Raw genomic sequence first — 27638 nt, 5'->3', positions numbered from 1 at the left:
GGTTGGGCCAGCGGCCCTGCAGGGGAGTGCGGTCCTGTCCCGTCCCGCCCCCCCGGTGTGGCCCGGCCCGGTGCGGCCCGGCCCTGCGCGAGCGACGGCATGGAGAAGCTGCGGCGGGTGCTGACCGGGCAGGACGACGAGGAGCAGGGACTGACGGCGCAGGTACCGCCCGTTCTTCTTCCCCTTTCCCGCACCGGCGACCTGGTGGCCGCTGCTAACGGCCGCCGGTAACGGCCGCCGAGCTGCGGCTTGCAGGCCGGCGCCTCCTCTCCCGCGGGGGGCTGCGCGTCGCCGGCGCCGTGGCGGGGGGCCGCTGGAGCCTCCCTGCCCCAGGCCCGCACGGGAGTCCGTGCCTCGGCCGCCGCCGTGTTCCCGCACTTCCCCCCCCGCCCCGGGCTGTGCACCCACACCTCCCCTCGGTGTCGGCCTGCGTGCTCGTCCCGGTCAGTAAGCGGGAGAGAGGGGGAGGCAAAGGAGAGACGAAAGTTTGCAGCGTGCGCCGAAGGACGGGGTCTGTGGGCACCAGAGCCTGCCCGGGAGTAAGAGTTTTGGCGAATTTTCGGTGTGCGGAGCAGCTCTTTCTTGTGTTGGCGGTTTGGGGTCCTTTGGTTTTGTTTTCCACGTCCTGCTTCGAGGTAACAGGATCTCCTTGTCTTGTGTGTGCTCTTCCTCCTACACGGCCTTGGTACTTGAGGATCAGTTAAACAATAGGTTTTCTTTCTAAATTGCTTCTCCATTTCCTTATGCCCCTGAATTTGCAAAAGCGATGAAAGACTTTCTCGAGACAGAGATAGTTTTGTGTATATTGTGCTGACGTTCCTTTTTTTGCCCCACACTCCTCAAGTGCAATTTAATTTTTCTATTTCCTCCCCACTACCTTCCTTATCGTCAGTTGTTTTTTTTACTGGGTTGAACACCATATGTTTCTGAGACTTCACTTCTCGGTTGAAGCAAAGCTGAGCATACTTATTAAGAACCATTTATACCATCAGCTCCCTTTTAATTGGTGTTGACTGCAAGTCGAAGTGCCCCACACCATGGAATATCTTGATACTGTGTGCTACAGGGTGCTGGAGCATGATGGTGGAGGGAGCTGGAACATAGAGCAGCCTGGATCTGAGGCTAATAAACTTCGGTGAACCTCAGTGTAGTTGGTGTCTATGGCATAACATTAGTTCCAGAAGCTTGCTGCTGACATGCTTCACTTGTCTTTGCACTGAGTTGCTGCTGGTCTTCAAGGTTTATGAACTTGGCCTCTTTGCCGCAGTAAAGCAGCAATTGCATCCACACCTGATTGATTCTGGAAGCAGTGTAGCATCTGTGCCCTTTCACACCAGAGCTGACTGCCAGCGTTTGGGAGGGATGCTTCACCTTCTGATCTTACCACAAGATTATCAAAGAAATACTTAAATTTCTGTTACTCTTAGTTCAATTCCAAGAGGGTTAATTAATCTGCCATCCCCAGGCACATTTCACATGAGACACATGATAGTGACGTAGAGTTCTCCTTTACTTGATGGTGTGATGTTTGTTTTAAGGCAGCAATCAATAGATAAATGCCTAAGTATTTAATAATTTTATATTTGAGGTGTATATCCTGAGAAGGAGAGAACTGAGCTAAGAATGTGTTGTTTGTTAAAAGTCAGTAACTAAGGTATATATGATGTGATTATTGCATGTAATTAGGTTGTTATAGCCAGAGAAGACTTTAAATAGGAAAAATCTGCCCATATTTAAAGCCTATTCAGTACGTGACAGAAGAAAACATATAAATATGCCTTTGGCATCGTGCAAAGGAGCTTCGTGCTGAGAAGGTGAACCAGAAAGATCTTTAAAGTAAATAAATACGCACTGAACTAAAACTCAGATGTGTAGGTTAGGCAATGTCTCTATTGTAGGTTTCTCTCAAAGTAGCAATGTATTTCTAGAACACTGGAAATCAAGCCTCTTCTTAGTGAGGAAATTCATATGTGACATTCACTAAAGCTATAGCTTTACAGCTGAATGATGTTGACTGTTTTTAAAGTGTGTGTAATAGAGCAAAAAAGTATGTGCACCCATGCAGAGAAGAACACTTTTTAAGAGATGAGGTTGTAAAGAAAATATAAGGTTATGCATTTTGCGTGTAAAATCTTCAGCTGTTTTAGGTGACCTTTCTGGAACTGAGACATGTGTTTGGTTAAAAACAATGGCCCTCTCTTTGGAATAGTTGATAGTTGTGTAATAGCCATCATATGGTTTATGTTCATGTAGTCTGCTCCTTCTTGATTTTTGCAGAACCATTACCATGAAGTCAGCAGTAATTCCTGTTAAGTAAAGTAGAAGAAAAGTATATAGTGAGACAATTGTGTGATGGTTCAATGAAATCTTTCTGTACTTTCTAAACTCTTCAGATGACCAGCTATTGCTTCTTGCTGCAATTAGATCAGTTATTCTAAATATTAAAAAAAAGGAATTAAAGGAATGTATTACCAAAAAAATCAATAATAAATTTTAAATATACCAATGTAATGATGTTGTCAGGGCAGCATTATGCTGTTTAGTTTTATCAACACCAAAACTAATACAAAATCAGTCCGTTTGACACATTGGATTGTTTTATGGCTGTAATTTCATGATAGTTGTCAATTGACAACTGCTTAAAGCATTCAACAAGATTTTAGCAAGGAGTAGACCAGATATTTAAATTTCTTACATTTTACTCTGAAGTGTTGATAGAAATACATATAAGGAAACCTGTTAGGGGAAGATGAAAACATATCTCTATAAATATTTTTTGAAATATTGCTTAGGAACTCAATTCTGCAAATGTACTCAACATTTTTTTGAAATTGAGTTTTCTCCATTACTTGCATATTCTTAAATTTACTGTTAGAAAAGATGTAATTGTTAACTTCTAGAATCTTTCTTAAAACCTGTAAAAGAAAGTGCTTCTATTTTTTTGCTTGCCCACATGGAAAACTTCTGTAAGATAATTAACGTGGGGGGGAGCCTAGGTAGATGTTCAAAACCTTTGTTTTTGAACAAAGGCAACCTTGCAGATTATCATTCATATGATTTATTGGGTGTTCATAGCAAGCTATTCAGTAAAGACATTGTTATCTGTCGCCTGCGACTTGTGTATCAGACTATTGCAAGACCGTTCCTTATGTTTCATGAAGTCTGCCTTCCGGATTTCAGTTTCCACTTAGGGTTTCCTCTTGATTTCTGGATGTCTTGGTCATTTCTTTGATGTCATATTTTCTTGGAATATCCTGTGAATAAAAATCTTTGCTTCTTGCCCAGGAGTTTGGCATTAAAGCTTAGCTACAGAAAAACTGTAGTTTCTTTTTATTGCTTAGAAACAAGCTGATAAGCAGTATAGCTAGAAGGGTGTGTTATATAGGAACTCCCTTGCCACCACCACTGCACGGTTTTCCATATGAATCTTTTCCCAGATGTGGAATTTGCATGGCAATTTTTTCAGTCTTCTAAGTAAAAGCTTCTGCTAATGCAGGTATCGTAGAGTGTAAGGCCGACTCTTTTTATCTGAAATCTAGGATTAGCTGTATGGCTTATGTCGGACAATAAAAGAAGTCCTAATCACCCTTATGTTGTTTCCTGCTTTTGTTACATAGGCAGCTTAGACTTACTAACTTTTTCCTAGGGTTCTGGTTCACAGAACCAGAGTGTAGGTGTAAGAAACTAAGCTGTTACTTCAGGGTGTCTCACAGCCCCTCTTTTAGAAATTACTGCTCCTGCAGCACATACAGCAGAATAGGCAGGCACTGTGTCAGGTCCTCAACTTTTACGGATTGTAGCCTGGCATTTTAGCGCTGAAGTCTGTGGTTTCAGTAGTTGAACTATTATCTGTTACTCAACTTCTGCAGCAAGGTGGTTCACTACAGGGGTGAAACGTCTCTGAAAGGTAACCAGTTCCAGTGCTTCCATGAAACCTTAAAAATATTGGGTATCAGGGACTAAGAAAATGCATTACCAGATCTCCAATTTCAGGATTTCAAACATTGCATTAACTAGGTTCAGCTTGATAACATAAATGGTGATGGCATCAGGAATGGTTGGAGGATCAGCCTTCACATTGCCAATTAATTTATTTAGTTTTATTATTACAGAGAATGCTATGTTGCAGTGCTCTGGCAGCCCTCATGCCACAGCTTATCTTCCTGAAGTTCTTGTGCATATATTGTCAATCTAAGTTTTTAAGAATTAAATCCATAAAATGTATTAAACTAGTTTTAAAATAATATTTTAAAACTTGTGGTATTTTTTGTCCCAAGCCTTTGAATGGTTCACTTGTTCATGGTATTTTTTCCACCTAATAACTGTTAGGGATTGAAATGAAGCTAAAGCTATTTTCAAATTTATAGGAAAAATGAAATTTCCTGGTAGTTGTTTCAGGAACGCTGTCAGATATTAAGACTAGAAGTAGAATAGCAGTAAGTGGCAGCAATGTGCCTGATACACCTGAAGAAACGATTTACCTTCATCCTTTCCCTGTTTTCTAGGCAATCTGAAATGCGTGCTTTGGGTGTACTGATAGTATTGGCCCATCCACACTTCATTTCTGAGCAGGGATGGAAAGGATTTTTACTCTCTCTTTTTTTTTTTTTTTGTGTACGTGTGATTAGTTGCATGAGTAGGTGTAACTAAAAGCGTGATTCAAATGGGTATCTTCAGTTATGTCCTGCCAGCTCCTTCTGTACTTCTGTCCTGGTTTCGGCTGGGATAGGGTTAAATTTCTTCCTAGTGCTGTGTTTTGGATTTAGTATGAGGAGAATGTTGATAACACACTGATGTTTTCAGTTGTTGCTAAGTGCCCTCCTAGTCCAAGGACAGCTCCCGTGCCTACTGACTGAGCTAGGTACACGAGATGGGAGGGAACATAATCAGGACAGCCAGTCCAGCTGGCCAATAGGGTATTCCATACCATGTGACGTCATGCTCAGTATATGAACGGTAGGCGTGATCCAGGAAGTACCGGTCGCTACTTGGTTATTGGTCAGCGCGGGTGGTGAGCAATTGCATTGTGCATCACTCATTTTGTATATTCTATCATTATTTATTATCATTATTCTCCCTTTTCTGTTCTATTAAACTGTCTTTATCTCAACCCATGAGTTTTTCTCACTCTTACCCTTCCGATTCTCCCCCCGTCCCACTGGGGGGGGGCGGGGGGAGTGAGTGAGCGGCTGCGTGGTATTTGGCTGCCTGCCAGGTTAAACCACGACAGTCCCTTTTGGTGCCCAACGTGGGGCTCGAAGGGTTGAGATAACGATAGATCTGACCAAAGTGTGTTAGGGAAAAATTGTTATAAGCATTCCTTATATTGATTGGTCACAATGTTGATGTATTGGCTGTCAAAGTTGTGGGGCTGGCTCTCAATGTTGGGTCATGTAATACCTTGCTTGCAATATGTGTTCCCTTTTGTGCTGTTTATCATCAGTTGGAACTGGGCCAAGATTATCATTTTGCTGCTGTTTTATGAGGTGATAAGATCATTGGTCGTAAGTCTAACCTGGTATCTGTACTCGGTACTGCCGTCATTTCTGTACATCGGGAACCACCTCTTAGAAATTATTAGTAATTGCACTTTTTTCTCCTTGGAGAATGAATTTAAGGGGGAGACAGGATGGGACACTTTCTCCCACTTGTTCATCTTCCCTTCCATATTGTCAGAAATTCCTTTTTCTTCTATCCTCTTCACGAAGATGTCCACAATATTCCCTGAGAATTTTGAATACCCTTGGGATGTTCAAACAAGCATGTTCATATTGCTATGCCTCCTGAATGTTGTTCAGGCCTTGTTTAGGGTTAAACAACTATTCAGGAATACTGTCCAGAGATCAACCCTCAGAAACAAGAAAAGAGGGAGGGCAAACGGCGTTGCCTCGTCAGGGCGGGCGGAGCAGCGAGTCTCAGAGGTGGTGGGCAGCGGGAGATCAACCCCAGCAACAGACACGGTAGCTACTCAAAACCCCACGACAGGCACTGCGGCTACTTCAACCCCCACAACAACCCCTGTGGCTACTCAAAACCCGGCAACAGTCACCGTAGCTTGTCCAACCCCTGCAATAGGCACTGCAGCCACTCAGGCTCTGGCAACAGGCACTACAGTTACTCCAACCCCCATGACAAGCACTGCAGCTACCCAAACCCCAGCAACAGGCCCTACAGCTGAACCAGAGGACCAACCCTTGCTGGTATCCATTGCCCCTGTACAGAAGAGGAAATCTTGGAAGCGGAGGTCAGGTCGTTTAGAAAGGGATGATGAAAGAGCAGGACCATCATGAGGAGAGGAGGAAGAAGAACTCATAAACGAGACGGAAACCACCCGATCCCTATCCCTGAGTGAGCTGCGAGATATACGGAAAGATTTCAGCCGTCGTCCAGGCGAGCATATTGTTACCTGGCTGCTCCGATGCTGGGATAATGGGGCCAATAGCCTGGAATTAGAGGGGAAGGAAGCCAAACAGCTGGGATCCCTTGCTAGGGAAGGAGGCATTGACAAAGCAATTGGAAAAGGGACACAGGTCCTCAGCCTCTGGAGGCGACTGCTGTCAGGTGTGAAGGAAAGGTATCCCTTCAAGGAAGATGTTATATATCGCCCAAGCAAATGGACCACTATGGAGAGACGTATCCAGTACCTGAGAGAACTAGGCGTGCTGGAGGTGGTTTATAGCGACCTGGACAACAACCAAACGCCCAAAGATCCAGATGACGTCCAGTGCACGTGACCCATGTGGCGGAACGGTACGGAGCGCACCAGCATCGTATGCCAGTTCATTGGCAGTGCTGTCCTGGGCAGAGGAAGAAGCACCAACGGTGGATGTCTTAGTTAGCAGACTTTGGGATTTTGAAGAAACTATCTCCTCCTCCCTTGTCTCGGCTGTGGAGAAACTGTCCCGGGAGGTCCAGCAACTCAAAGACGATAGGTCCTATTCCGCACCTGTACGGACCAGTATCTCAGCCATTAGGAGTCAGCGTTTTTCTCCTCAAGAGAGAGGATATCGAAAGTACACACCACGGGGCACCCTGTGGTTTTACCTGCGTGACCACAGAGAGGACATGAGGCAGTAGGATGGAAAACCTACCTTGACCCTAGAGGCACGTGTACGTGAGTTGCAAGGAAAAACAATCACACAAGGGGGTTCTCTCAGGAAAACTGCTGTTCCAGTTGTCAGGAAAAACCTGTCTCACGACGGTCCAGTTTCCAGTGAACAGTTCCCCAGACAGAGTAGAAGGGCTGATCTTACTTTGGACTGTAATGAAGGAATTCTTGACTCACGTTTGCAAGAAGTGAGAAGCGGATACTATGACCAGAACTAGAGGGGCCCTGCCTCCGGCCAGGTGGAGGAAAGGGACAACCGGGTTTACTGGACTGTGTGGATTCGATGGCCTGGCACATCAGACCCACAGGAGTATAAGGCTCTCGTAGACACCGGTGCACAGTGTACCCTGATGCCATCAAGCTATAAAGGGGCAGAACCCATTTGTATTTCTGGAGTGACAGGGGGATCCCAAGAGTTAACTGTATTGGAGGCCGAAGTGAGCCTGACCGGGAATGAGTGGCAGAAGCATCCCATTGTGACTGGCCCAGAGGCTCCGTGCATCCTGGGCATAGACTACCTCAGGAGAGGGTATTTCAAGGACCCAAAAGGGTACCAGTGGGCTTTTGGTATAGCTGCCCTGGAGACGGAGGAAATTAAACAGCTGTCCACCTTGCCCGGTCTCTCGGAGGACTCTTCTGTTGTGGGGTTGTTGAGGGTTGAAGAACAACAGGTACCAATCGCTACCACAACAGTGCACCGGCGACAATATCGCACCAACCGAGATTCCCTCATCCCCATCCATGAGCTGATTCGTCGACTGGAGAGCCAAGGAGTGATCAGCAAGACTCGCTCACCCTTTAACAGTCCCATATGGCCAGTGCGAAAGTCCAATGGAGAGTGGAGACTAACAGTAGACTACCGTGGCCTGAACGAAGTCACGCCGCTACTGAGTGCTGCCGTGCCGGACATGCTAGAGCTTCAATACGAACTGGAATCAAAGGCAGCCAAGTGGTACGCCACCATTGACATCGGTAATGCGTTCTTCTCAATCCCTTTGGCAGCAGAGTGCAGGCCACAGTTTGCTTTCACTTGGAGGGGCGTCCAGTACACCTGGAACCGACTGCCCCAGGGGTGGAAACACAGCCCTACCATTTGCCATGGACTGATCCACACCGCACTGGAACAGGGTGAGGCTCCAGAACACCTGCAATACATTGATGACATCATCGTGTGGGGCAACACAGCAGAAGAAGTTTTTGAGAAAGGGGAGAGAATAATGCGAATCCTTCTGAAGGCCGGTTTTGCCATAAAACAAAGTAAGGTCAAGGGACCTGCACAGGAGATCCAGTTTTTAGGAATAAAATGGCAAGATGGACGTCGTCAGATCCCAATAGATGTGATCAACAAAATAACAGCCATGTCCCCACCAACTAGCAAAAGGGAAACACAAGCTTTCTTAGGCGTTGTGGGCTTTTGGAGAATGCATATTCCAAATTACAGCCTGATTGTAAGCCCCCTCTATCAAGTGACTCGGAAGAAGAACGACTTCAAATGGGGCCCTGAGCAACAACAAGCCTTTGAACAAATTAAACAGGGGATAGTTCAGGCAATAGCCCTTGGGCCAGTCCAGGCAGGACAAGATGTGAAGAATGTGCTCTACACCGCAGCCGGGGAGAATGGCCCTACCTGGAGCCTCTGGCAGAAAGCACCAGAGGAGACTCGAGGTCGACCCTTAGGGTTCTGGAGTCAGGGATACAGAGGATCCGAGGCCCGCTACACTCCAACTGAGAAGGAGATACTGGCAGCATATGAAGGGATTAGAGCTGCTTCGGAAGTGGTTGGCACTGAAGCACAGCTCCTCCTGGCAGCCCGACTGCCGGTGCTGGGCTGGATGTTCAAAGGGAGCGTCCCCTCTACACATCATGCAACTGATGTCACGTGGAGTAAGTGGGTCGCACTGATCACACAATGGGCCCAAATAGGAAACCCCAGTCGCCCAGGAATCTTGGAGATGATCACAAACTGGCCAGAAGGCAAAGATTTTGGAATATCCCCAGAGGAGGAGGTGACACGTGCTGAAGAAGCCCCACCATATAACAAACTACCAGAAAACGAGAAGCAATATGCCCTGTTCACTGATGGGTCCTGTCGCCTTGTGGGAAAGCATCGGAGGTGGAAAGCTGCTGTATGGAGTCCTATACGCCAAGTTGCAGAAACTGCTGAAGGAGAAGGTGAATCGAGCCAGTTTGCAGAGGTGAAAGCCATCCAGCTGGCCTTGGACATTGCTGAACGAGAAAAATGGCCAGTACTTTATCTCTATACTGACTCATGGATGGTGGCAAATGCCCTGTGGGGGTGGTTGCAGCAGTGGAAGCAGAACAACTGGCAGCGCAGAGGTAAACCCATCTGGGCTGCCGCATTGTGGCAAGATATTGCTGCCCGAGTAGAGAACCTGACTGTAAAAGTACGTCACGTAGATGCTCACGTACCCAAGAGTCGGGCTACTGAAGAACATCAAAACAACCAGCAGGTGGATCAGACTGCTAAGATTGAAGTGGCTCAGGTGGATTTGGACTGGCAACATAAGGGTGAATTATTTATAGCTCGGTGGGCCCATGACACTTCAGGCCACCAAGGAAGAGATGCAACATATAGATGGGCTCGTGATCGAGGGGTGGACTTAACCATGGACGCTATTGCACAGGTTATCCATGAATGTGAAACATGCGCTGCAATCAAGCAAGCCAAGCGAGTAAAGCCTCTCTGATATGGAGGACAATGGTTGAAATATAAATATGGGGAAGCCTGGCAGATTGATTATATCACACTCCCACAAACCCGGCACGGCAAGCGCTATGTGCTCACCATGGTGGAAGCAACCACCGGCTGGCTAGAAACATACCCTGTGCCCCATGCCACTGCCCGGAACACCATCCTGGGCCTTGAAAAGCAAGTCCTATGGCAACATGGCACCCCAGAAAGAATTGAGTCAGACAACGGGACTCATTTCCGAAACACCCTCATAGGCACCTGGGCCAAAGAGCATGGCTTTGAGTGGGTCTATCACATCCCCTACCATGCACCAGCCTCCGGGAAAATCAAACAATACAACGGGCTGTTAAAGACAACACTGAGGGCAATGGGTGGTGGGACATTCAAGCATTGGGATACACATTTAGCAAAAGCCACCTGGTTAGTCAACACTAGGGGGTCTGTTAATCGAGCTGGCCCTGCCCAGTCAAGACTCTTAGGTACTGTAGGTGGAGATAAAGTCCCTGTCGTGCACATAAGAAATATGCTGGGGAAGACGGTCTGGGTTACTCCTGCCTCTGGCAAGGGAAAACCCATTCGTGGGATTGCTTTTCCTCAAGGACCCGGGTGCACTTGGTGGGTGATGCGAAAGGATGGGCAAGTCCGGTGTGTACCTCAAGGGGATTTGATTTTGGGTGAAAATAGCCAATGAACTGAATTTTAGGATGTCAATTGTTATATGATATTGTATATCATTATTTCTGTGGTTGCTATCAATGGTATAGCAGTGAGAATCACCCAGATTAACGAAGAATGAACTAACTCTGATGAAACTGAGCAAAGTGCAACGATGATAGAACTGAACGAGTGCAGCGGTACCGAAATGAGAACTGGCTTCAGGATGCAACAGCCCAACACCGCACACCATCTTTCTGGCCCTGAAAGACTGTTATGACAGATGGAGCCCAAAGTCGTGGACTAAATGAACTTAATGGACATTTGTATATATTTATGTATGTATATGTATTATATGTATATATGTATGTATATGTATTCTATATGTATATATATAAAAAAGATAGTGGTGATTAATTGAAATGTATCGAAAAATGTGAGACCTAAGCATAACGTAAATGGTATGGAATAAGGGGTGGATACTGTCCCGGTTTTGGCTGGGATAGGGTTTTGGATTTAGTATGAGGAGAATGTTGATAACACACTGATGTTTTCAGTTGTTGCTAAGTGCCCTCCTAGTCCAAGGACAGCTCCCGTGCCTACTGACTGAGCTAGGTACACAAGATGGGAGGGAACATAATCAGGACAGCCAGCCCAGCTGGCCAATGGGGTATTCCATACCATGTGACGTCATGCTCAGTATATGAACGGTAGGCGTGATCCAGGAAGTACCGATCGCTACTTGGTTATCGGTCAGCGCGGGTGGTGAGCAATTGTATTGTGCATCATTCATTTTGTATATTCTATCATTATTTATTATCATTATTCTCCCTTTTCTGTTTTATTAAACTGTCTTTATCTCAACCCACGGGTTTTTTCTCACTCATCCTTCCGATTCTCTCCCCGTCCCACTGGGGGGGCGGGGGGAGTGAGTGAGCGGCTGCGTGGTATTTGGCTGCCTGCCAGGTTAAACCACAACAACTTCTTAGATGTATAAGCATTCAGGAATATGACTATCAAATTTGATTTCAAATACTAAACCATCTTTCAGTTACTGTTTTTGTCTATTTCTTTAATGCATACATAAGGATAAAGAATTGGACCTAACAAGGTAAGCTGCATCTTCTGACCTTTGGGAAGTTCTGTCTTAACTGCTGAACACAGAGAAGGGAAAAAAAATTCAGAACAATATTGTATCCCAGCTCTATGTCTGCTCAGACAGTATGCAAGTGTAAAAGAGTATTTTTAGTATTCTGAACCCCCTTCTTAAGTAAATATTCAAAGTATTTAATTTGATTAAATAAGGTTAGCAATTTTTTTATAAGTAGAAAGTAGTCCAAGCTATTCCTTGTTGACATACGTTCAGATGCTGATTCATCACAGCACATAAATGTGTGCTTGTATGTGCCCTTTTTTATTAAACTAGGTATGGATTCTTCACTTGTACAGATGTGAAGTCATTCTAAGCAGTAATCAAATTTCGTTCATTCACTTACCGCTACCTGAAAGATAAATTTCTCAAAAGAGTAGGAGAAACGTCAAACTTACTGGTTGGGGAAGCCCTAACTTGTATATTTGGTTAATAATACTTGATTGAAAATACCTGTAGACTACATCACAACAGGGCAAGTTTGCTTGTGTCATCTGAACAAATAGGAAAGTTAGCTTTTTATAGTCATCTTACGTAAGCTGAAGCAACACTTCACTTAATAGACTGGTTTAGAATAGAAAGTATATTTCATTTTAGTGACCTGGAGTAAGCTGAAATACATTGTTCTTACAGCACGGGTGGAGAAGATGAGCTGAGCATATCTAACCGGTCACTTCTGCTGAAAGGCGCTGTTCTTCTGCCAGCTATGTGGCCCGGCCTCTTTCCTTATATCAGCCCATCGCTTTTCTGACATCTGGCTGAGCTGGTTTGGCTCATTAGTCTAGCATAGGACTTAAGTCATCAGAATAGAAGGAACATTAGTTCTTTTCCCACTTCGTGAGTTGTGTCAGCTAGCTCAGCTCATTAAGGGGTCTTACAGGTTCTGGAGTCACACTGGAGAAACAGGAAGTAAAATTACCCCTTTCAGCAAGTTAGCTGTCTGATGAGACAAGCTGTGTTAATCTGCCTACACCTTCACCCTTAAGGAGCAGTAATTGAAGTGGAATCATAATGCTTGCAGTGAATACTTGTACTAATATGTACAATGGCTTCTGTCTAGTAACAGGAAAAGGTCTATAGGAACGTACAGTGCTGCACAAATAGATATGTTCACCTGCAAATTGCTAGAAGGTCCATTCATTCTTCTGCTTTGGTACGATTGTGATAATTTTCAGTTGTAATTGTATGGTGAAAAGACAGTCTGTTTGAAAGTGGAGCAGTATTGCATGAGTGCCAGGATATACCTTCACAGGTTTTGTCTTTTTTATTTGTTTGTTTTGGAAATATGTTTCCAGATTGCTAATATAATTTCTTAAACTGAAAAAATTAATATGCAAGCAACTGCTAAGCAAGGTAAAATAATTGTTTCTGGCTAAAAAATTATTTTGTTTGAAATTAAGGACTTCAATAGTAAAAAAAAAAGTCCTTTAGATTGTTCAAAACTGGGTTTGTAATACCTTTTTTTTTTCCCTCTCCTTTCCTGTTAAGGTCCTCGATGCCTCAACACTCAGCTTTGGTACTCGAGTCAGGTGGTTTGCCATATGTTTTGTTGCTGGCATTGTGTGTTCTATTCTCGTAAGTAAAGCTTTTTTTTTCCCTGTACTTTATTAATGTTCTACAGTAGAACCTCATTCATATTCATACTTAATATGTGATTCTGTGATTGCTTTATCCTGCATCCTAAATTTTGTATCCATAAATTTAACTGGACATTAAATGTATAATTAGCATGTAGGGGCTGTTGTTCTGTAAATTAGGATTTTGACCATCTTTTTTCCATTCACAGCAGAGAACATTTTTATTGTAGCGTAATAAAATTTCTTACTAGAAGGTTTGAACACTGACAAAATATGCTTTATTTTTGATTTAGATTTGTGAGTAGTGTACTAGGAAAGAGCTTTTGCTGTTGTTCAGTGTGTACCCATCTTATTTTTATTCTCTTGAACAAAGGGGGAAAAGGAGGGGGAAGCTTGAAAGGTTTTTAAAGGCTGAAGAAACCACAATTGTAACCTGTCACACTCACAAATCAATAGGTGATGACTGTGGTAGCATGTTGACGCTTCAAAAACCTGCTGCACTCCTATTGATCTTATGGTCAGCAAATCATGTGTTCGTTCTTGGACTTGAGGTGTTGGCAGGAGACTCAAGCCTGCAGTTAAGAGTTGAGATCTATTAATTGTTTGGGTCTATCAAAATCTGACATGTAACTTGCAGTACAAAGCAGTTCTTCATCTACATGGGAAGTCCCAGAAGCAAGTGAAATAACATTGGGGAAGTATCCAGACTGCTGCTGTTCTTTTTTCTTTCTTTTTTTTTTTTTCTTTTTGTTTCATTATGAAGTCAAATGTTACTTTTGATGTAAGCTAGTCAGCAGCCTTTAGCTAATGTGTGTGGATGACATCTGCAGTTTTTGTGGAGACTGTCAGGCAGATTGCTTTGACTCATAATGCATTCTCGTAGTAGGATGGAGAAACTTGTAAACTTGTCCTGTGTGCATTAGTTTCTGAAATTGCAATTGGGCAGAATATAGTTGCTTTTTTTTTTTTAAGGACACATTGTCCACATCGCGGCTTTAAAAAAAAACAAAACAAAGCAAAAAACCCAAACCAAACAAAAAAAAAACCCAAAAAACAAAACCACACACACAAAAAAAGAGTTAAACCAAAAAAACTAAAAAAACATGTTTTGCTTCTGGTTCAGGCTATATTTCTCCCTGATCATCATAGGGACTGTGGTTAGCAGAAGGCTTTGGATTTTTTTTGTGTTTAGTGGAAACAAGAGATATCTGGAAGTAAGAGTTCTAAAATATTTCTATTCAGCCTCAGTGCGTATCTGGACTGCGAGTCCAGATGGTTGATTGGAGGAGAAAGGAGATGGTGGATATTAGTGTGGCTTATGACATTTTTTCCACTGTATGCAGAGGTGTGTGATGTATAGTGGGGCACTGTAACAAAACTGAAAGTGTCATAAATGGAATATAAACAGTACAAATAAATGTTATAAACAATATAAATAACCATTGCCTAGTTGTAAAAGTACTGTAAAATATAGTAAACCAATACATTATTTTGCCAGTAGATGGCAATAGAAGTATGCTGAATATTGACTACTACAAATCTGAGAACAGTATAGTCTCCTCGTATATGTTAGAATGACATTCTTCATAGTCTGAATATATATTTATAGACTATAAAATCTAAATAAATTGAATTAACTAATTACAAACATACAAATAACCTGTCTTTTATAGGGAACAGCATTGCTATGGCTCCCAAAAGGGATCAAACTTTTTGCAGTGTTTTACACCCTGGGAAATATTGCTGCATTAGCCAGGTACAATTTCTTAATTATTGTTATTAGAAAAGTACCCTCCTTTTCATCTACATTTCCATTTGCTTTTACTCTAAAATCGTGTCTGCTTATGTTGTGTATAAACAACATTGTTTTCATATTGAAATGCTAATAACATAAAATCTTGTTTGTCTTACAGTTTTAAGATTATCATAATTAGTGGATATCACTTGCTCACTTGTTATTGCCCCATTGTGATGTCTGTTGTGATTGTTTTGTGGACACATTACAACTGCTGTCTGAAGTATGAATAACAAATTGCTGGCTGAATGTTTTGTACTTTTTAAGTCCTTCTGCCAGGTAGAGAGGTACCTCAGTTTCAGGGGCAAACTGGTAGTCTGCCCGCTGTGTGGATGCTTTGTTACTGAAAGGAGCTTTTTGCTTTTAACAGAGAGATCATCCTGTTTCTAGGAAAACTCTGAAAAAGGAGAGGTTCAGGAAATCCTCATTTTGACTCTAACGCCAGGCAGAATCTAAAAATGGCTCATAGTGAATTTTTAAATTCTATGCTTTGTTCTTTGCAGTGTTCGCCATAGCAGTTAGTCTTAAAAGATTTGCAGAAGGGACCTCCTAGGATCTAAAACTCTTCTTTCACTGTTTGAAAGATATGTAAGAAACAACTTAATGTCAATAAAGTATTTTCAGTTTCTGTTTGTCCTCCTTCTCTTACTGTCTTAGCATAGTTGAAGCACAGTCATGGGACTCGGAAGCCATGGAGTCTGGTCTTGACTTTCACGGACTCTGTGACTTTAATCAAGTCACTTAACAATGCTTTGACTCAAGAGTTAATCTGTTAAAAGTCCAGCAATGTGACATTAGCATTTGAGAAATGTGATGGTGTACTGCTTTTCCTCAACAAATTTGTTAGGGGACGAAAATGTTTATACTGCAATTGAGTCTCATTTGTATAACTATTCCATCTCATAATAAAACAAGACAAAAAGTTAATACTGGAGGTAGGCAAAACTGAGTATTTCCCTTTCTCTCCCTTACCTTATTCTTTATTCTTTGTTGTTGGTTTTTTGGATGTTTTTTTCCTTCCCTAGTATTCTGGGTGTGTTTTCACCGCTTCAAATTAAATTAGCATTTTAGAAACTTGGTACTAATCAAATCTAGTTGTCAGTGAACTAAGAGGAAAGCTTTTACACACTGGTATTTCTTTTAGGAGAATATTGAAAAACTTTAGTCTGGACTCCAACTAAAATTAGAAGTAAAAAGAGAGAAGTAAAAAGAGTAGTCCTTTTAGATATAAACAACAGGCAACTGTGTTCTAAGAACAGTAAGAAATTACAATAAAGTCCCAATTTGACAAGGAGATTTAAACTTTTCCAGGCTTGTTTGCAAGTCTGCATTTAAAACAAATGCAGTTACCACTCTTACTAAATAGTCCTGTCTAGCCTGTTTTTACTATGATTTTCTAGCCACAAACATGAAAACAATGATACTTACTTGATTCTTCTCTGGGATGATGAGTGTATCTTCTACAGAATGTGTTTGTGTATAAGAAATACCCTGTGTAAGTGGAGGACCTCTAGATTTTTTTCCAGCCTTTCTGCTCCCTGTGGATTCTCTCACATCTCTGGAGAAGCTCTTGTGATGTCTGTCCTTCAATGCTAATCAGGCTAGCATCAATGCATTTTGCTTTCTATATTTTTTCCCACCTATTTTATGTGGCCTGAACCTCCCTCATTTTTACCATCATAGTTTCATCATCCCTGTCCTTCCACCAGCTAATTAATTTTTTATTCTAGTTCTTCAGGTCTCTTTTTTTGGTCTTAATTTGGTCTTAATTTGGTCCTATCCCAAAACTCTATATTAGGTAGTTAAAAACAAGTTTCTGCCCTTGCTGCTTTTCTGTTTTGTACTTACTTTCTCTCTTGTTCCTCCTGATTTGTTTCAACTTTTATTTTGAAATGTAGTTGGCTGTTCACCAGCAGCCAAGATTAAAAAATACTGAGGAAAAAATTAGTTTGGATTGCAGTGATTTTAAAACATATTTTTTCTTTTGAATTGAGAAAACTTTTTTTTCCATTTATATGGACTTTTGAGGTCTGTCTATGCAACTTAAAGAAGAAAAAGTGAAGAGAAGGGGATATATACACAAAGTTGCTGGTAGGGGAACATCTGGGTGTGGGAGGTCATGGGCTCAGTTTACTGCTTGGGACATGGTTTCCCATATTTCTTCTATCTTAGAAGATGCGTTCTTCACCAGGCTTATGACTGGTTTCAGGAGGGAGCTTTACCAACTCTTCCGTACTGATTGTTTCATTTCATATAAAGAAATATTAATCAAAAAAGGAGTTAAACTAGGTTTCCTAGACTGTAGTAAAGTGTTCAGACCACCACAAAGTTACAGGCATTCTCACTCTCTCAATAAATATTTTCTACAAAGCAGAATGGCTTCAATGACAGGGAATGAAGAGACTCATCTCAGAATATTTGAAGCCAGATAATTACTCCTATGGTTGTGAATTCTTGGTTCACATCACATTTCTTTGCAAGAACAGGTACAGCATAGCATTGCTGATGGTTTTCATTCTCCCTTCAAATTAACTACAGAGTAGAAGAAAGCAGGAGGATTTAATACAAGCAACTGAAGCTTTTCCTTCTTTTTTTGCGTGCTGAGTTTGGGCAAAGAGTTAGAGCTGCCCTGTAATATTGATTGTAGCTACTTTGTGTGCTGCCTGGGTAAAAAAGTTTATTGTTAAACAGAAATTTTCTACAGAAGTTTGGTCTTTGTATTCTTTGCATCCTTTTGGCAAGTCAGTTCTTAGAACAGCCTCAACATGAAATTCACTAGACCTTAACTTTACCACTCAAAGCAGAGGGATGTCATGTTCTGGAAATAATTTTATGATCAAGGGTGACTCAATACGTAAGCTGTTTCCGTGACTAAATTCGTGGAGTATTTCAGCTTTCATTCTAGCAGGTCTCTGTGTTAAACACTGAAATGCCTTTCTTAAAGCCTTTGTACTCACCTAACTGTTGGAAAATTGGTTAATTACTTATTGTCTTTTGCAGAGATTTATTTGAAAGTGATTTACCATTAACCCCAGGCAACGCTACAGGCTTGGGGAAGAGTGGCTGGAAAGCTGCCCGGAGGAAAAGGACCTGGGGGTGCTGATTGACAGCCGGCTGAACATGAGCCGGCAGTGTGCTCAGGTGGCCAAGAAGGCCAATGGCATCCTGGCTTGTATTAGAAATAGTGTGGCCAGCAGGAGCAGGGAGGTGATCGTGCCCCTGTACTCGGCACTGGTGAGGCCGCACCTCGAATCCTGTGTTCAGTTTTGGGCCCCTCACTACAAGAAGGACACTGAGGTGCTGGAGCGTGTCCAGAGGAGGGCAACGAAGCTGGTGAAGGGCCTGGAGCACAAGTCTTATGAGGAGCGGCTGAGGGAACTGGGGTTGTTTAGCCTGGTGAAAAGGAGGCTCAGGGGAGACCTCATCGCGCTTTACAACTACCTGAAAGGAGGTTGTAGCGAGGTGGGTGTTGGTCTCTTCTCCCAAGTAACTAGCAGTAGGACGAGAGGAAATGGCCTCCAGTTGCACCAAGGGAGGTTTAGATTCAACATTAGGAGAAATTTCTTTACTGAAAGAGTGATTAGGCCTTGGACCAGGCTGCCAGGGAAGTGGATGAGTCACCATCCCTGGAAGTATTTAAAAGACGTGTAGATGAGGCACTTAGGGACATGGTGTAGTGGGCATGGTGTGTTGGGTTGACAGTTCTACACGATGATCTTAGAGGTCTTTTCCAACCTTTATGATTCTATGATTTGTTTTGTTTTTTTCCCTCCTATTAGTACATGTTTCCTGATGGGGCCACTGAAGCAATTGAAAGCAATGTTTGAGCCAAGAAGATTAATAACTACAGTTGTTATGTTGGTAAATACACTGTCTTTACTTCCTTTTGCTAAAAAGTTTTCCTTAGCCTCAAAGCTAAATCTGAGGCTTTACTAAAGAGGGGTTATTTCTCAGTCCAGCTCTTCTTTGTACTGAGTAATAATAGTCAATGTATATCATAAAGATTATCTAACTCCTTTCTATGAGCTTGTGTGTTTGTTGGTTACGATTTTTTTTTTAAATTAATCATTTGGAGTAAAGTGTTTTTTACTAAATATTTCTTACTAAATGCTAATATTAGGTTGATTATTTTTAATTTGTTTTCTAAAACAATTTGTTCAAGAACCAGGCTAGAGAGAGACTTCTCAGCTACTGTGAAAAGGCAGTAGTCACCAAGTCTAGCGTGACAGTTGTTTGTTGGCTGCAGTTCTGTTTCTATAGCTTAGTGGTTCAGCACTTTCAGAGCAATGGAGAAAATTAATTTCTCTCCCCAAAGTCTGGGAAGCCATGTGTTCAGTTTCACACTTCTCTATTGTGAGGTCCTTGGCTCCTTTACTTCCATGACCATCATTTCTTCTTCCAGGAGAATAGAAAAAAGAGCCCCGTCCCCAATCTCAGAATTCCTATCCCAAAACTCTATATTAGGTAGTTAAAAACAAGTTTCTGCCCTTGCTGCTTTTCTCTTTTGTACTTACTTTCTCTCTTGTTCCTCCTGATTTGTTTCAACTTTTGTTTTTAAATGTAGTTGGCTGTTCTATTCTGCTATCATATAGCTTTCTTTTCTAGTTGATTACATCTAATGTGGATAAGAAACACCTCATAAATTCTTTCTGGATGGCTGTCATATGGGTTGTATAGTCTTTTTCACACACACACACGAAAAAAAGAAGTTATACTCTGATTTGAGAAGCTCACATTTGCCCACATCTTTCGGTGACTTGATCCTTGTTTGGACTCTGAGCTTTGTTAAAGAGGTGACTTTTTGCCATCTCTTCCAAATCATACCAAGTTACAAGTCCTAGGGAAGTTATGTTTCATAGGTCTGCAGTAAAAATGTCCAAGAATATCTCCAATTCTCTAGAGTCTCAGTTTGCTGAGCATGAATTCTCCAACGCTTTACAGCTGTGGGCTTTTTCTGGTCAAGCTGAGGGCCTAAGCCAGACACTAAAACAGCCAGCACAAAATTATTTGCTCTGTTATCCTATCATCCACTGTGCTCAGACATGGTGACAAAGAAAATAACTTGCTTTGAAGGCTGTAGAAACAAGACACATCAGGGAAGTGGAAAGAGAAGAGAGAGTAGAAAAAACATCACAGGCCTACCTACCTACCTGTGCAGGAGAGCTACCAATAAGGTTAGGAAAAGACAGAATGAAAGGTTTCATCTAATAGGGGGTAGGAACATTGGATGAGAACTAAGACTGTTAGAATGGAAAATTTCAGTAATACAGAGAAGAACTGGTAAACTTCTAAAGTTTAGAAAACTTTTGACATATTTGACTGTTTTCTTCCCCATCCTAATACAAAGCTAGAATTGTAGGCAGCTCAGGAGTCACAAATATGTTTGGAAAATGTCAAGAGAGTCTGTTATTATTTCTTTCAATAAAACGCCAACAAATTTTTTTCCAGTGAAAATTGAGAGTTTCATTCTGTTTTCTACTACGTGTAATGACAAATGGAGGGAGCCAGGTGAGATTTAGTGGAAAAGTTCAAAGTGATGCTTGCACAAATGGCATGATTAATTTGGCATAGTAAACCATATCATTGTAATGTTCCATCAAAGTATAAGTAGCTTGAATAAAGCTTCATGTGAGCTTTTTTCACTGTGTGTGAAGCAGCTGCTCCCTAGTGGGCTCTTCATTACTGTCAGAAGATGAAAAAACACTGGCAGAAGAAGCAGAGCCTGTGTTTGCCAAATAGTGTAATTGTGAATGGGTGTTTTTTAGTGATGGGTTGATCATGGTGATGCACATACCTTACTTGTCAGATGTTGATGTTATGAACACTAGATCCAAAATGATACTATGTACTGAAATAACAGAATAGCAGTTCCCAGACTACTTGGTTGCTTTCAAGCAAGCTTTATCATCTAAACCCACCTCTTAATAGACCTAACACATAAGGCTACACAGACCTAGTTATGCTCCTGATTCCTGAAGTCCATTCCAGCCTCCTCTTTCTTCTAAGACTTGTCCCAGCCCTTCTGGCCATGGAGCACATTATACTGTGCTTTGGAAAACACCACTTTACATGGAGTTCAGCATATCGTCACTATGTGACAGCCTTTGGCTCTGCTTCTTTCATGAGTTAATTCTGAAAATGCTGATTACTCATTGAAAACATGAAAACAGTTACTGTATTTGCTTTGTTGTGTATTTGAGTATTCATTCTTTTCTTTTTGTCTCTCCTTTCATCTCCCCCCAGCTTTTCCTAGTATTGACTCTGTGTGCTGTATTCTGGGTAAGTGAGAATACTTTGTTCCTCTAAAGAGCAATCTAGCTTGGTTAGTTTATTAATTGTATTACCGTTTTAACATACACTTCAGTTGTAGAGGAAAGATGAGCTTGTGTGTATGGTATTTGTGTTTTCAACTGCAGTTGAGTTTAGGTGGAGTGATGAGCCTGCTGGCTACAAAGCAAATGCACCCTTCCACCTGCATGTGATGTAGATGAGAGTACAAAATCTAGAGCGTCAGGTTCAGTCTGCAGACCTCTGGAATAAGAACTAAGAAAAGCAAGTTAAAATGTACTTTCATCTTACTGATGTGTACTTATGTCAGAGAATATCAGAGAATATGTAGTGGTCTTTACAAACCGCGGGTACAGAATATTAAACTAATTAAGACAAAGGAAGAGACACAGCACAAGTACCTTCAGGCATCTCGATTGAAAAACTGGCTGTAGTTATGTTCAATAGAAGTAAATATGTAGCTGAAGTGACCTTCCATATTTGCAGAAGTACAGTATTGTGAATGAAAGTGAAAGTGTTAGCATTGACGCTGTTAAGTGTTTTCAAAGCTAGAGAAGATTTTCATAGCATGATGCTAATGAAGTGACAGATAAAATGAATGGAAAGTTGTTAGAGTGGAAAGGAGTAGTAAATTACATTGAGGCAAGGAAATTTGGGCATCGTTGGTTAACTAAATTTTTGGCTGAACAGGCTATTGCAATTGTTTATAGTATAGACTGGTGCAGAATGAACTAACTTGCAATATTTGCTATATTTTTACTTAGTGGAACAAAAAAGGTTTGGCAGTGTTGTTCTGCATATTGCAGTTCTTGGCAATGACCTGGTAAGATTCTTAAAATTCATTTTAATTTCTTCTCCCTGCCCCTACACCTGCATGATTACAAACCTATATATATATGCTTCGCATAACGTAAGTGTGCCCAAATGCTAGCCTCAATCTGTTTTTCTAAGCTAGGCTGTGTAACTTCAGCAAAATCTATATGCAATCGTCTTGCAAAAATGGTAATTTTAAATATATTCTGCAATGTGTGAACTTATTTGAGGCATTATGAAAGGAATATATATGCAAAAAAATTCTCATGCCTTTTCTCTGTTGTGAAAGTATTCATATGCCCTGCTATTCATTATCTCCCTCTTTTTTGAGTTCTAACTAAATTTTCATTTTTGAAGCGGAAGAAACTAAATGACATTTTCGTAGGGTGTGTCCTGGCCCAAGAATATTCAGCGGCACTGGGTAAAGAGTGGGTGGATGTGAGAGAGTAAATTTAGCTCAGCAGGTGCGATGATGACCATCCAGATGCGCTCAAGGGATAGGCTCGGGAATGTGTGAGCACAGTTAGGTGAATGCTTGCAAGCCTGGCAGAAGTTTTGGAAGTTACTGCTTTCTCCATGGAGATACAACTGAACACACTTGGTCTCCTTGTCCCAGGTGAATTACTTGGTACTAACTCTTAGGCGATCCAAGGTGACCACAGTTCTTGTTTGAACTTGCCCTGAATGCACAGTGTCTATACTGAACTTGGATCTGAGGACAAATAACCATTTGTTCAGGATAGGGACTGTTGGGTGTCGTGCTGGGCCAGGTAAATGCTTGATACTAGATAGAGGGAACATTGCTAACTCCAACTTCGTTCTACGTGTTTACAGCAGACAGCTTCACATTTGTTAAGTGTCCTAGAGCTTGACCAGGCTGGGCATGAGAACAAAACATAGCTGGAGGCTTGCGAGAAGCAAGTTTCAGAGGATAATAGAATTATCAGCTGAGTGTCACAATTGTGGCGTATTATTCATACTACAGAATATATCTGTATTTAGAGTTACATAAATAATATGATTAGATGTATATTTGCATAGTAATGTATATTGTCTTTTAAACTGGAAAAAGTTTTCTCTGTCATCCTGAAGAATACCGTTTTCCAGAAATCTCCATTCCTTTTGCAACTAGTGATAGTAAATCTGCTTTTTTAAGTTTATGTGCAATAGAAGTTACGCACTATATTAAAAAAAAAAAAACCAACCAAAAAACCAAAGAAAAAGTAAACCAGGAAGTCCTTGGCAGTGTGTTTAGTTCTTGTCCAAGCATGTCCTCTTTTCTCAGGTAAGCATTCAATTGAGTAGGTAATCTTGTTTAAAGTTTTGTTACAATAGTTTGCTTTTATTAATGCTGGACTAAAGTGAAATAACTGGGTTCTAGGAGAGACATGAACACTGTCAAATACACTTTTTCCTCTTTTTTTCAGGTATAGTCTGTCATATATTCCTTATGCAAGGTGAGTCTGCATAATTACTTCTATCTTCTTATCTAACAAAAGTCGGTTATCTTTATGCTGAGGGGGGGGAAGTCCTTAAATTCAGTATGTGAGAAAACATAACCTGCTTCCTTACCTTTTAATTTTTAGAAAATGACATAGCTGAACTCAAAGTGATGCTTAATATAAGCTTTAAATACAAGTAAAGTGCATAGTAATTCTCTTTGTTAAATTTCATTCTAGTTTTCATCACTGAAAATAAATTGAGGTTTTGTTTAAATTCTCCAGTGATTTAAAAATGTGTTGATGCAATAGTGACTTTTCCAGTACTTACATTAAAGATAACTTACGGATCTGAGGTCTTAGTTAAAAGCAAACAAACAAGCATAGTTTTAGCTGCTAAGTCTACTTCTGAATTCCTCCATCATTTTTAGGAGAGGCAAAGGCAATGCTTCATGTTAATTTTCATTTTTGCAAGCTTCTCTCTTTCATTTCACTCTTGTGTGAACAAAAAGGGAATGAAAGCTAGCAAAACACATAGTGAAACCACATGCAAACTGAAGAATCTATTTTTCATTTCACATAAAATGCAGTTTGGTCTTTCAGCAATGTGTTATTTTTTTAAAAATAAAATGCTTCCATGTCTGTATATTACTTAACGAGGTTTTCTGTAGTGAAAATGGGGAAAAAAAGAATACAAAGTATTGTCTGTCCCTTTCATCTGGTATCTCCTGTAGTGTTTCTGTAACTTCACCAAAAACTCTGTACTATGGATTTTTTTTAAAAGCTTCAGATTTGATCTAGGGAGGATTAAGCCATATATGTATTTTTTCTTTAAAGATAGTAGTTGATAATTACAGTGGATTAAATACTTCAATTGAACTTAGGCTTCAAATTGCCATCTTACTATTCTGACATCTCAGGCTAACCCAGTCAAAAGTAGTATTCTGAATTCCTATAGTTCCTGTGGCCATATGACAGTCTCAGTAGGGTTGTGGGAGTTTTTTTTCTTTTTTTTTAATGTTCTGCTTGGCACAGAAAACAAGTTGAGCTACTAGTCACTGGTCTTTTCTTCCCTACCAAGAGTACTTTAAGTTCTGGTCAGAAAAACATTAGGTTATATGCATTGCTTAATTTCTTGGGTTTTATTTGGCTATTAGATTTTATGAGTCAAAGAATGGGATTTTACACAGACTGCTTTTAGTAGTACAGTGATTTCTTTACGGATTATTGAGTTATTTGCATATGTGGGATGCTATCATAAATTTCTTGTATAGGTTGCCTTTCTTATGGAGATAGTGATCTAAACCATGTTAAGTGCCAGTGAACAGTATTATGTCATTTGTTGAAAGTATGCATTTATCTCGATTTCAACAAAATTGTCATTACTGATTTAACTCTGTTAATGGTTTACTCTTAACAACAATTTACTGATTCATGGGGGTTTTTTTTATTATTTTCAATTAATGGTGGCTGTCCTGCTGGCATGGCAAAAAAAAAAAAAACCACCACTAAACAAAAAAAACAAACCCCCAAACAACAACAACAAAACATACATACAGTGACTTTAAGGAGTCATGATAGTATTTTTCTTCATTTTTCAAATTGACTAACTACAGAATACAAATTCCACCCCTTAGCAAGTTGTCACACATTTTTGAGAAAATGAAAAATAAAGGAGACTAAAGTGAGTGATCTAAGTAGAATAGTCAGAAAACAGTCTGTTTATTGTCGGTTAAAGAAACAGACCCCTTCAGATCTTTCAACCCTTAAGGCTGAGCCAGCTCTTCATCCTGCACTGTCAGGACATGCACGTTACACCCTTCAGCCTCTGCTTTTTTTCCCTGCGACACGATGGTCTCACTCAAGTGTGCCTTGGACTCAAAGCACCTGTGCTTTGCTGATTGTCTGGATTTGGCATGCTCCTCAGCCCTGCCCTTGCTGGCCAGCCTTTGTGAAATAAGGCTTTGACCTTCGCTAAGCCAAGTGTGCTGCAGAACAATTTTTAACACGGTGTCTGCATTTTAGCGTATGCTTGAGTGTAAACAGTGTGGAAGACTTGGACAACATGGGCAGACCTGAGCTTCAGAACAGGCTTGAGCCTTTGCTTTAGCTGGTGCTGTGACATACTCAACGTAACGATGGCTGTTAAGATCCTGCATTTGATAAACTATTGATTTTTGTCTTTAGTTTATGTAATATTTTTTGTTTAAATATGTAATGTTTAAATATGTATGTAAAGAAAATAACAAATATCTTAACTGACTTTTTTTTTCTTTTTACAGGGATGCCGTGATTAAATGCTTCTCGTCCTGTCTAGGATAAATTAAAACCAGGAACCACTGTATGCTTTAAAAGCCAACTTTTATTCCTCTGTGAATTTTGCTTGGAAAACTATACTTTTCCACTCATGAAATACCCAGTAACAATTTAGTATTTTCCTTGCCTTTTGCATTTTGGGGGATTAAATAATTTTTACTAGAAACAGTTTTAAAAATAAATTGGGTGAACTGTTTGTATTTACTCTGGAACTTTTAGGCTTTTTTTAACAAAAAAGTACATTTGAATACTTTGTGCAGAGTAGTCTTAAAACTACCTTGCATCCAGTAACACAGTTTATTCCCCAGTGGAGGCAGGCCACTACAGTCTGGGTAGTATGCATAAAGATTTCATTTACAGTTCTGTCTAAAATTTGCAATGTGCTATTTATGTTTGTATATTATTCATTGTATCCTTTTCCAAAGACAGAGTTTTATAAACATTGTAAAGATTTGGTAAGTTATATGCTCCTTTGAAACGTCTATACATGTGCATTATGGAAAAAGCTTAATGAGAATATGTGAAAGGTCTGTTTAAAGCTTGTTGGATTTTATTAAAAAGCTATATTTTAAATGATTTTTTTTTCACTTTCATACTTAAATACTTTTTACTAAAAGAACTTAATGGCTAATGTATAAATGAGATTTGTGAAATAAATTAGTTTTAAAGGTGCCTAAACTATTTTTTATTTAGAAATTTGCTATAGAGGGCTGGAAATTTCAGCATTACACTTGAATAAATATGAAAATATATTAAAAACTGGGATATGAATATGTATATATCCAAATTTGGTTATTAGATTTGCAGAAGTGACTGCAAAGCTTCTTTGTGTTAGTATTTAGACAAATTGTTCCTTTTGACTTAAACTGATAACGGATTGGAGTGAAATGCTCTAATACTTTGCCTAGCTTCAATAAGATGTTCTCATTTCTAGGTTTTTTTGCGACTAAGCGCTGTTCAGTTATTCAGGAGCAAAGTTAAATCCTTAATGTTTAATGGTTAATATTATATTACAGGAAGTTCTTTTTAGCAGAGATTGGATGTGCTTGATTACCTGCAGTCTAAACCCCAGTTGTTTTGGATTTTTTTTTTTTTTCGCTAATCCACAAATAGAAGGAGAAATGGATTTGAAAAGACGTGAGCTGCAGTGTCAGGAAGGGGAAGAACCCCTGTCTTTTAGTGTTCAGGGTTCAGGCTAAAGAGATGAATTGCAGTATGTTCCTGCTAAATCTCAGTGTATGTTGCACAAAATAGCAACATCTTTTGGGGAAGCTGTATAAAGGATGACTACGCGATTTTGCAACTAAACTGCCAACCAAGCTACACCTTTTAACTGATTAGTAAGGATAAATTGCCAGTGAGGCATCCCTCCTGCTGGTGATAGGGGACCAGGTAGTCCCGACCCTGCAGCAGGCTCCTGGGCTCGTTAGTACTGCATGGTGGAGTGACAGCCTCTCCTGCTCTGCCCATCACAGCCCTTGGGTGCTGGTGGACCCTTGAGTGAATTTTTAGTTCATTTTAGTTTTCAGTTTGCATTGAAGATGAACTAGTCTGTGCGTAGGTAATGATGGATGTCATCCTGGAAATGACTGTCACTGCCCCTTCCCCAGTTGCTGCTGCTACTGACCATAACTGGCACTGGGGAGATCCCATCCCACTAGTTGGTCAGCACTGGCAGTTGGTGGGTTGGTAGGTTGGTTTTGCCCATCAAGCACCAGTTCCAGTCCACAATCACCTTCACTGTAACCTTTAATTGGAATGGTATTAGACATTCAGATTTTTTTT

General features: G+C 40.8%; 1 protein-coding gene across 3 annotated transcripts; it reads left to right on the top strand.

Moving 5' to 3' along the window:
• On the top strand, positions 1-26525 carry SFT2D1 (SFT2 domain containing 1). 3 transcript variants are annotated; one of them, XM_075146318.1, is made up of 8 exons: positions 1-162; positions 13114-13200; positions 14876-14958; positions 18777-18858; positions 21241-21276; positions 22050-22108; positions 23526-23555; positions 25820-26525. In XM_075146318.1, exons 1-8 carry the CDS (start codon positions 100-102, stop codon positions 25857-25859), a joined length of 480 nt encoding a protein of 159 aa, XP_075002419.1. In that variant the 5' UTR covers positions 1-99; the 3' UTR covers positions 25860-26525. The 3 variants fall into 3 exon arrangements, with proteins under 3 accessions (XP_075002419.1, XP_075002420.1, XP_075002421.1); XM_075146319.1 differs by lacking the exon at positions 21241-21276; XM_075146320.1 differs by lacking the exon at positions 13114-13200 and having other exon boundaries at positions 5-162.
• The last annotated feature ends 1113 nt before the right edge of the window (positions 26526-27638 follow it).

Source organism: Calonectris borealis, chromosome 3 (assembly GCF_964195595.1).
Source record: "Calonectris borealis chromosome 3, bCalBor7.hap1.2, whole genome shotgun sequence".
Classification (NCBI taxonomy): domain Eukaryota; kingdom Metazoa; phylum Chordata; class Aves; order Procellariiformes; family Procellariidae; genus Calonectris; species Calonectris borealis.
The sequence above is the reverse complement of the archived record's forward strand: the minus strand, read 5'-3'. Positions and strand labels throughout refer to the sequence as shown.